Source organism: Polyodon spathula, chromosome 8 (genome assembly GCF_017654505.1).
Source record: "Polyodon spathula isolate WHYD16114869_AA chromosome 8, ASM1765450v1, whole genome shotgun sequence".
Classification (NCBI taxonomy): Eukaryota; Metazoa; Chordata; class Actinopteri; order Acipenseriformes; family Polyodontidae; genus Polyodon; species Polyodon spathula.
This window is the reverse complement of record NC_054541.1, coordinates 34,517,255-34,528,267: the sequence shown is the minus strand read 5'-3', so window position 1 is coordinate 34,528,267 and position 11,013 is coordinate 34,517,255. Positions and strand designations below refer to the sequence as shown.

At 35.5% G+C, this 11,013-nt stretch overlaps 1 protein-coding gene across 11 annotated transcripts in view; it reads left to right on the top strand.

The window, feature by feature from the left end:
* Positions 1-11,013, top strand: part of LOC121319852 (CUGBP Elav-like family member 2) — a 168,107-nt gene that overhangs the window by 136,373 nt on the left and 20,721 nt on the right. For all 11 annotated transcript variants that reach the window (XM_041257732.1, XM_041257730.1, XM_041257727.1 and 8 more), the window contains 3 exons: positions 3,654-3,733; positions 8,861-9,019; positions 9,609-9,672. In XM_041257732.1, the coding sequence (XP_041113666.1) occupies positions 3,654-3,733; positions 8,861-9,019; positions 9,609-9,672 (303 nt within the window). The remainder of the gene's footprint in view (positions 1-3,653; positions 3,734-8,860; positions 9,020-9,608; positions 9,673-11,013) is intronic.

Genomic DNA, 11,013 nt, shown 5'->3' with positions numbered 1-11,013 from the left:
CATTCTTAATTGTCAGTTCCCCTTTCCACTGTAAATTTAGCATAAAATGTATTTGTCTAAAAACAGCATTAAAATATAGTAATAACTTACCAATTGTAACCACTATAACCCATGTTTCTATGCGGATGCAGGTTGATAAAAAAAGAAACGTTCCTATTCTATTGCAACAATAACACATAAAATTGACTAATTGATGTTTATGAAATGTTTTTATCAATTCAATAATTTCTTTCCAAAATAATTATTAGAAACTTAACGGTAGCTTGTGTTTTCTGAGATTTTAAAAAATGATAATATACATTTTAATTTAAAAAGATAAAAAGAAGAAACAAAATGTGCATTTCTCCGTTAGTGCACCAGTTATCAGATGCTTAAGATACTCTTCAGAAAAGCCTTCATTGCCACACCTGGCTTCTTGTATTCTCTCAGTTGAGGTGACAGGTATCATAGATGTGCTCAGAAATACCTTTCTCTGGTAGTGCTATGTGCCTTCCCGTAATTCTGTCAAGGAAATTACTTTGAGAAACCTTTCACACTCCCGCTATTCATCTGTACGGAGGAAGCAAAGGGATGTAGCTGTACAGAAAAACAAAAATTGACCCTTGTAGTGCCTGCACCAACCCCCCCCCCAATCTACCCCGGCATTAAGAAGACGTCCACTAGAAATCAAAAGGGCAAAGACACCAACAATATATGTCTTTACGTCTTCTCTCTCTCGCTCTCTTGTTCTTTCTTTCTTTCTCTCTCTCATCATACTTATTTAATAAATGTGTGTGTGTGTGTGTGTGTGTGTATGTTTGTGTGTATATATATATATCCTTCCCCACTCTTACCACCTCTTTTACCTGCTTGCCTCATTCCCCCTTCTAGTCTCTGATCCTTTCTGACCTTACTGTTTTGTCTTCATGTATATTTAATTGAATAAAAGATCACAACAGCTAACTGCATTCCCAGAGGTCTTGCGAAGATCTTTCAAAAGTTCTGCTTGCAGTGAATTGCACTCAAAACGATTTTGCCAAAAGTATACAGTACTTGTGATGCCAGACACTGATAGATTGGGGCCCCTAAGTAGGGCTCTTGTTCAAATCCCCTTACAAGCACATTGTACACTACTGCATAGTATGGAAATGTAATACCAATCAGTCTACCGGTGAAGGATTCTGCTATTAATAAAATGTGGATCATACCACGTGTGGATCTGCTGTGCCGTGGGACCTACCCTACTTTCCTTAAAGGGCTGTTCATTCTACACTCAAGTGAAAACAAATCGTGATCTATTTTTTTCTCATGCTTTTGTTATCCCAGAACAAACTGAAACAAGGTTATTAAAGTTTCACTTTAAACTCTAAAGCCTTTTTTTCTTTTTTTCAGACAATCAGTCTTGCTTACAGAAAACATTAGCCTTTGTTTTATATTGTCATTTAACAGGGGAATGACCCTACTCCAGTTTTGTAAAAGCATGTGTGTTCATGCTCGTAGGCCAGCCTTGTGTTCGTAACATTTCCTAGACCATATGATCTTATCATAGGCAGCGCTTCACCAGAAAATACTTTAACAATGTATTGACAACCTATGTGGTATTATTGCTTGAGCTTCAAAATAGCATTGCTTTATAGAAAGTCAGTGGAGCAGCTCACAATTCATACAATAATAAAGAAAATGTTATAGCAAATCCTTAGAAATGAGATGTGACTTTTACTGGAAAAAATGTTACATTGTTTTCTACCAGTGTACAGAGCCCCCTACTGCTCCTGTCAAAACCCATGTGCGTTAAAGCACCATGCACTCTACAGGTCAGGTAAAGCCTGGAAACGGTTGTTAGTGATTGTTTTTTAATGTTAATAGCTAGCTTTTTATTACAGTCTGTTTGTTTATACTGTTTGGAGACCAACATTTTTTTAACTGTTTTTTATTTAAAGTATGATATCTCTGTGGGGGACCAAGTTGATCCTCCCTGAAATGCCAACAAATGCCTGTTTTGAACATGGTGAAATGCCAACATGTTCAAAACAGGTCAACATATGTAGTGTATATATATATATATATATTACATTACATTACTGATTAGAGCATTACAGGTATTTGCAGACTGTAGCCAATGGTAAACAGCGTAATAGTTAGATAAGTCACTTGCAACTCGAAGAGTGTATTTAGTACGTGGCCATTGACTAGACACTATAAAATTAAATTGTGGTTAGTCACAATGACCAAGGAAACATGATGCTGCCACTCGGTCATAGATCCTACTAGAGAGCAGATGGAAGCTGGGAGCTGTGTGAGCTCTTTCAGAAGCAGTGATGCTAGCGTCTGCTCTTTCAGAAGCAGTGATGCTAGCGTCTGCTCTTTCAGAAGCAGTGATGCTAGCGTCTGCTCTTTCAGAAGCAGTGATGCTAGCGTCTGCTCTTTCAGAAGCAGTGATGCTAGCGTCTGCTCTTTCAGAAGCAGTGATGCTAACATCTGCTCTTCGGGAACTCTTTAGGAAACTGATTAATCTGAGGTCTTTAACAGGATCATCTAGAGATAAACAATGAGCTTTGGGACCCATAAAAGACCCTTAAGAGACAAGTGTACAGTAGTGGCTATTGCATTCTTGCTCAGCAGATAAATTGTAAATGTTTTAAAATCTGCACATTTTTTATTTACTTGGGATGAAAAGTACAAAGATGCCTCTGAAAGAAGATGATGGTGTTTTTTTTGTTAAGTGAATGGTGTTTGTGCAGAATTCTTACTGTGTAATGTGTATTGTGAGCAGACTCAGTAGGTTACTTATGGCTGTAAGGTAACCCATGGGCACTGCTTTCTTTCACTGCTGTTTGGTACAATGCCACTACAGTCATGACTTGATAATCTAACCAGTTTCATTAGCTTCTTGTTTGGCTGATCAGTTATCTCAGATTGGCTAATATAATTAATAAATGTATATTACATCAGAACATGTTTCCATTTTACTTGCATAGCCTGGGGATTTAAAATGCTTTTTATGTCTAACTCTTTTTATATATAAGAGTTTTCTACTGTTAGTTCCTAGAGCTGAAGTATCCCAGTTAAACTATGGAGATCACATACAACACAACAGTAGTAACAAGATATAGAGTGCCTTAATGAGCTGTTAACTGTGGTGGTAAACCACCCCACTGTATGAAATAAATAAATAAATAAAAGAGATTCAATTACTCAAACTCTTCCCAGCACCACTGTTTTGTCATTCCTGATATCTTAGCTCTGCCAAAAAAAAAAAAAACTGCTGTTGTGAAAAACCTTTAAACTAAGAGTGTAAGAGAGAACTTAACAAATGCATACAAATGTAAATCTTTAAATGTAAATCATACATGCTTCTTTGTTGCTAGAAACTTGTCAGTCAAGAGTAACCAATACAACAAACTATCAGCATTTTTAACCCCCCAGACTCTCTGTGTGACAATACAAAATGATCTCCTTTTTGCATGTTCCTGTTGGACCGTTAACCGATAGGCAGAATAACAAGTCAGAGCTGTGAATGAGTACTTAGTGCTGTTGTTTATTTTTCATGTACTACTGAGAACAGTGTCGTCTTGTGGCCGTTCTCGTAGACTGTGTTGGTTTAACAAGTGTCCAACCCTTTTGTCTTGTTGTTTTTTTTGTCTCTCCTGCTCCCTTTCCCATTGTCCCCACAGGCTGTGCGTTTGTCACGTTTTCTTCAAGGTCAATGGCACAGAATGCAATCAAAGCCATGCACCAGTCTCAGACCATGGAGGTACTGTATTGTCTGCCCTTTCTTTGTTTTCTTCTTTGTGGAATCAGTTAGGGAAATGTTACCACTACCTTTTTGGCACATTCCAAATAACCTTATCTAAAATTTAGGCTCACTTCATTGGTTTCCACTGGGAAACCACTGTACAGTACATTGATGTACATTCCTAAAGTTTACAAATCAATTTACAGCAATACTTCCCTTGAAAAAGACATTCTGCCTTGTAAAACTGTTAATGAGGGTACATGAATATTAATATAATGTTAGATTATTAGTTTCTTTTTTCACAAACAATTAAAATAATTATAAAATAGTCTTCAATTCCTTACTTTCTGATTACCTTACATTAATGAACACATTCATGTTGAAGCCATATTTCACAGATGGATTATTTGCCTGATGATAGTGGAATGTCTCTCTATGTGAAACATCAGAAAATAGGAAGTCATTCCTTCCTCAGATAACGACTTGCAATGCTAATGCCTTTACAAACAGTAGTAAATTGTCATTATTTATATACACCTAAAAACTGAGTTCTATAGTACACATTACAGTGAACATTTCCTTGAAAATATCAGCCAAAAATAGCTTGTATTTGTCATTTCATTGTTTGCTTTTTACTAACAGCATTAGCTGCAAAGTAATTGTCTTTCCCAATAAGTGTATATCATTCTAATATATTGCATGTTTTTTCTTTCAGAGCAGTCTTTTTTTTCAGTCTCCCTAAATTAAAAGAAAAATAATAATAATACAATACATCTCAGGTATCCTCATGTCATGAAATAATGATAAATAACAAGGGCTGTCTTAAATGGGTGCCTGTCATTGGACAATTTGAACTTAAATAATGCATTCATTTTGTCAGGCTCTCTGGATTGAAACTAGGTCAATTCATCTGTCTTTAAATTTGGGTGTTTTTGTTTCAAATTAGTTTTCTAAATCCTTTTTTTTTTGTAATTGCGACTGAATTGCTTACATTATACATCAGGCAAGTATATGGAAGAGATCATTATCTACTGGGCTGTCCTGGTAAACTAAAGAAAGAAGTAGACCTCACTTGGTGGCGGTGAGGGTGGGGACTATGAGAGACAAATGATAGAGGAGTATTTCTCCCTCATTATCTTGTTATCTACCTTATACATAAAAACAGAAGGTAGTGTGTCGGTTACAAAGTAAAGTATATTGTACTATTTGCTGTCAACATGGCCCGAGAATTGTAGCATTTGAATAATTAAATAAGTATGATGCAACCTTCCATAAAACCTTCCAAATATGTGGCTTAAACAAGATAAGCATTTTCTCTTTAACCCATTTGGGTTTTATGATTGTAGTTTAAATTGCCTTTTGAGACATTTTAAATGCAGATGTTACGACTGTGGCTCACTTAACATTACATGGGTTAAAAATATTATTTTCAGTATGATCCAAGTTCAGATGTTGCTAGCAGTGGGTTCTGATTGTTCAAGATAAAAAGAGAACAAGGAGGGGAAAGTTTAAAGTCCCCTAAATGGACAGCTTGTTCATTTGGTACTGTAAGTGCCATCGGCCATCAGATAATCACCACCAAAAAGAAAGATTAATATGTTACTATTGTTTTTTCAAAGAAAAGTTCAAGTATTTCTACAAATGCACAAATCAACACAAACAAAATAGCAGAAGTATTAAAAGGAGTAAAACAGAGACAGAGTGTTTTCATATTGTTAAAATGATTTGCAATAACAGCAGATTTCTTAGATTCTACTTGTTTGTTTTTGCATCATTTTCAATCTTGAGGGATGTGTGATGAAATAGTGAAATACACAAGGCTAGTGCTGGGGAGTAGGGAGAACCAGCACAGACACATTGAACAGATTAGGGTTTTTATTCACTTGACCATAAAATTACATATATACGTATTGAATAAAAACCCTTTAAGCTACATAAATATAAAAACAGTTATTTTCTTGTTATCATCTCACATGAACTTGGATGCATTTATCAAGTCAGCTGCCAGATGGGTAATATTCAGTCAGTCCGAGACATAATAGGTTGAAGTATATATGGGTGAAAGGAGTAAACATGACTTTGATGAGAAATAGTGAACTCCAGACACTTGTACTAGAGCAGTGATTTTCAATCTGTGGTCTACAGGCTCTCTTCAGGTAGTCCGTGGAAAGGTTACATAATTACGGAAATGAAGCGATGGCGTAGTTAATAGATCCCGTTGCAAGCCCAAAATTTGAGATCTTAAAAACTCAGCTACAGAAGCATGAAGAAAATGTATACATGGAGAACATCTCCAAGTAAAAAATATAAAAAATAAAAATAAGGTCTAAACTCTCCGTCATAAATAGTTTGAGTGTCTAGAATGCATTCTTTATTAGAGAGTTTTCGTGTATTATGCTTACAAGCATTCAACACAGCAGCTTGTAAAGTAAGGGACAACACACGATAGGGCATGCGTTGTGCTGCATTAACAAATGGCTGTAGTTGGGTTGGCGGCATAAATCGAATAAAGAAAAAAAATAGAGAAATTTGGAGAAAAAAAATAGTCCCTCAAACAAGATTCTATTTGTTGTAAACATTAAGCTGGAGGTTTTCAACATTTCCGTTTGTTGTAATTAAAATGAATGAAGCCTCCGTGCTGGTCTCAATCACTCCATAAACAGAACTGACATGACCTGCAATATTAGCCTTGTTAGTGACCAAGCATTTAAAAATGCCAATCATGTATTTTTGTTGGTAATGAAATATACAGAAAAAAGAGACAAAGGCAAAGTTCACTATCCACGCATTGCAAAAATACATTGGCATTTTTAAATGCTGTATTTACAGGCTATCTTTGCGGTTTATGTCAGCACTTTTGTACGGTGCACGGAGGCTAACATAACAAAATTGAGTACCCTTGACCAGCTGAATTACTCACTGAACACATTATCCGTTTTTTTTTTTTTTCTCTTAGTAAATTTGTTATGAAAAGTAAATTAGAACCGTCTTTAAAGTTTCAATTTTAAAATAACTTTGCTCACAGAAACAGGCCCACCCATCTCATTAAAATAAAGAAAGGTAAGTCTATGGTTATTCTTAATATTATAGGGTTTTGTTTTTTGTTTTTTAATGTTCTATTTTTCTGAACTATTAATTCATGGACATTATGTGGATCCTGTTCTTAATTATACTAAATAGGGACTATAAAGCCATCTGCATTCAAACCCTTATTTCTAGAATTAACCCTATTTATAAAACATGCAAACACTTCAGAATACATATTTATTGTAAGATTCAGGGTATGACGACTTTATTAGGAACAGCCCCCCCCCCCAATAAAGGAAGAACATTCTGAAGCTTTGTTGTTCAGCTAGACTGCAAAGCGTTAATTGATAGACTGTGTGTCCTGTGACGCTATGATAGTGGGTGACTGATTGATTGATTGATTTAGCCTGATTTTCCCCCAGACATCAACTGTAGTTTGAACTTATGGACCACTGTGTCACGAGTTGCTGCAGAAGCCCGCAGTCAATAAGTACAATAACCCAAACACTTCATGACTGTAATCGTTAAATTGAATCAATGACAGCTTCCTGATATACTAGTGAAGTGCCCAAACTCTGCACATAATAAACAAAAGGGGCCTTTATTTTTTCATAGATCGCAAACTGGAAAGAAGAAAACAAAAATCTCAGACTGCATTGCACAGTTCATTCTCATCTATTATGCATTCCCACAGCATTTGTACTTGAACTTGCCAAGCAGCATCTTGAGTTGCTCTGCTGCCTTTCATGCTTTATGTAATGTTGCTCTTGACTCTTTCATGGCCTAAATCCTTCATACTTTAGTGGAAATGCCAACATGTTCATGCACTTGAGTAATGTTTTACATGATTCGCTGCACCCTTATTAATAATGTGCCTTCATTCAAAAATGGCGGTGAAGGAGTAGCTCAGTTGTTTGAGCAATCCCCAGATCAGACAATAAGTATCCATCTAGAACAAGGGTTCTCAATCTTTGTGATAGTGGGCTTGGGGAAAATGACATCCTGATAGAGAGGAGATAAACCTACAGTACACATAATGAAAGTGGTACTTAAGGAAGGTGTAAGCATAGAATATTCCATCTCTTTGTATCAAGTGTATAACATTACACTATGTAACACAATGTTTGTTCCTGGGTAGTAAGTGTTATTTCCTAATTGCTTATGCCTCAAAAGTATAGAAAATGGCTATTATTCCCCACAAACTTTGCTTTTGTGACCAGGACAGGTAAATTTCAAAATATCACTATTTCCAGTGAGAAAACGGGCAAATTTGTGTCTTTTCGTTCACGTAAAGTCAGAAAAAAACAACATATGAATCCAAATTAACATGTATTTATACTAAAGTAATACAAAAATGACTACAAAAGATTTAGAAGTGAGTAGTTTTTCGAGATTTATACTAAAGTAATACAAAAATGACTACAAAAGATTTAGAAGTGAGTAGTTTTTCGAGATTTACGATTATACTGTAAATTTACAGTATAATCGTAAATCTCGAAAAACTACTCACTTCTAAATCTTTTGTAGTCATTTTTGTATTACTTTAGTATAAACACATGTTAATTTGGATTCATATGTTGTTTTTTTCTGACTTTATGTGAACGAAAAGACACAAAAGCGCCCGTTTTCTCATTGGAAATAGTGATATTTTGAAATTTACCTGTCCTGGTCACAAAAGCAAAGTTTGTGGGGAATAATAGCCATTTTCTATACATTTGAGGCATAAGCAATTAGGAAATAACACTTACTACCCAGGAACAAAAAAAAATAAAAAAAATGTGTTACATGATGTTATGAATTGCATGCTGCTTTTAGTTTGTTTATAACTGCTAGAAACCAACTAGTGAACCACTCCTGTTTTTCAACATAAGAAACCTGATAGTTTGCAAAATTTAAAATTCTCAAAACAGTTTGTACAATAAAAAAATAATAAAAATGTACAGTTTAATGAACTGCAAATTGTTAGTTTTGGGGGCATATTTGTTATTAATAATAATAGTTATTATTACTATTATTATTATTATTATTATTATTATTATTATTATTATTATTATTACAACCCCTTTTTTTTAATTTAACCCCTCCCCACTAACTGCATTTAACACAATTCTCTGACAGGGTTGCTCTTCTCCAATTGTGGTGAAGTTTGCTGACACTCAGAAGGATAAGGAACAGAGACGCTTACAGCAGCAGCTGGCACAACAGATGCAACAGCTCAATACTGCCACCTGGGGGAACCTCACTGGACTAGGAGGACTTACACCACAGTACTTGGCAGTGAGTAGTCTACTGACAGCCGAGTGGTTCGGCACATGTTTTTTGATTTAATTGAATCTGGTTTGCTGTTCATGAAACCTTTCTTGGCTGTTTCTAAAGAGAGATTGGAGTGTAATTGGCTAGGCTGATAGCTGCATTTGGGTGTGTTTAGTTCACTTTTAATAACTTATTTTGATTACTGAAGGGTTTCTAAATAAAAAAAAAAACTAAAAGCAAACCAATATAAAAAAAAAAAACCTCCAGTAAGCTGTGGGGGGGAAAGAACAGCATTGAGTGACACAGTTGTAATACTGTAATACTAGACTACTGAGAGTTTTTAATTAGTCACAGCATGTTGGTTTAAGCAGATTTAACACCTGTTTGTTAAAGTTGTAAATTTATTAATTGTTTCAGTGCATCAGTTGTAGTGAGGTTTTCCTGTGTATGCAGTTTGAACAGGGCTTAGACATGAACATGCATTTATAGCACTGCCCAAGGGATTCTTAGTTTGACAATACAAGCTTTGCAAAGATCCCTGTGGCATGAAAATATGCATAAAAAACAAAAGGTGTGGGTGTTTCGATACAAATGTGTTCCCTTTCGCTTTTAGCTCCTCCAGCAGGCCACCTCTTCTAATAACCTGGGAGCATTTGGCGGCATTCAACAAATGGCAGGTGAGTGAAATTTACCAACCTTAAAAAATGACTATTTTATCACCTTACAGCCTTGGCAGAAGCATAGCAAATGGCTTTAGGGAACAAGTCAAACGTGGAGAGTGCTTCCTTACCCACCAGGCTCACAGGACGCAATGTGTTAGAGGTGCTTCTTTCTGTGGCCTAGGTATGCACAGGGGTAACACGTTACCCATTCAAAACTGTTGTATTGAGGCGGGGAATGCATTTCCCCTACCTTCAGAATTGCAGTCCAGTGATATTGCCACCAAGTTTATTGCTAAAACCACTCCTGACTATAACTGACAAAAGCCATTAAACCCTCCCCCAGCTGTTCATAGACTGGCAATGTAAGGTCATACAATTGAAATGAAGCTCCACAGTGGCCATAGCTTCAAACATGTCCTCCTTACATGTACAATAGTAGTTTATTTTGGGTATAGGAATGCTGATTTGGATATATAAGCCAGCCTTGCTCTCTTGCTTTTTCTCTCCCTCCCTTTTTGGGTGGTCAACAAGTTAGAATATCTCGCAAGTCGTTTATTCTAGGAAGCTAGTGGTGAGCATGAACACACATATTTTTGGGGCGATAAGCAAGAAAAAAAACAGGTAAGTTTGCGTTACAGACGGCATCAAAAAACATATTTATTCAACTTGCTTATTATGGCTCTTTTCCAGAAGCCTTTAAAAGTGGTTTTACATGACTTGTTGAAATAAGAAATTTAAAGTCCATTGTCAATAAAACTTAAAACACATTTGAAATTGTAACTTATGGCACATCAACACACTATGCTATTGTCAAACAGTATTTCAGTTTTCCTTCCTTTTAGTTGTCCTAAATTTTCTGTAATATTACACTACACCTTCCTGCATTGCATTCTGTATTCTTCTAAAGCACTGGTTCCCAACCTGTGGTCCGCAACTCCCAATATTTTTTTCAAGAAATATTTAGAAATTATAAATTTAATTTGGGGTATGTAAACTTTTGACTACAACTGTATGTTAAAATATACATTTACTATTTTTACGGATTGATTTTAAGGTGGTGACATTTTCACTGTTGCACTGATAGAAACTGAACTCCTACCAATTATTTAATTCTGATCAGTGCTTGGGGATTAGTTAATTAGCAAGCAGAGATAATGGGAATGAAGGGTTCTCCTGAGGTCTATCCAAAGAAGATATTTGTATTCATATAAATTAATGTACATATACTGTGATGGTTAGTGATGTGTGTATGCATGTGTATACATACATACATACATAGCTATGCTTTATTTTTTTTTGTATATTATATGTATGGATTTGTACATATAATTTAGGTTACAGTAAGGTAACATTGTG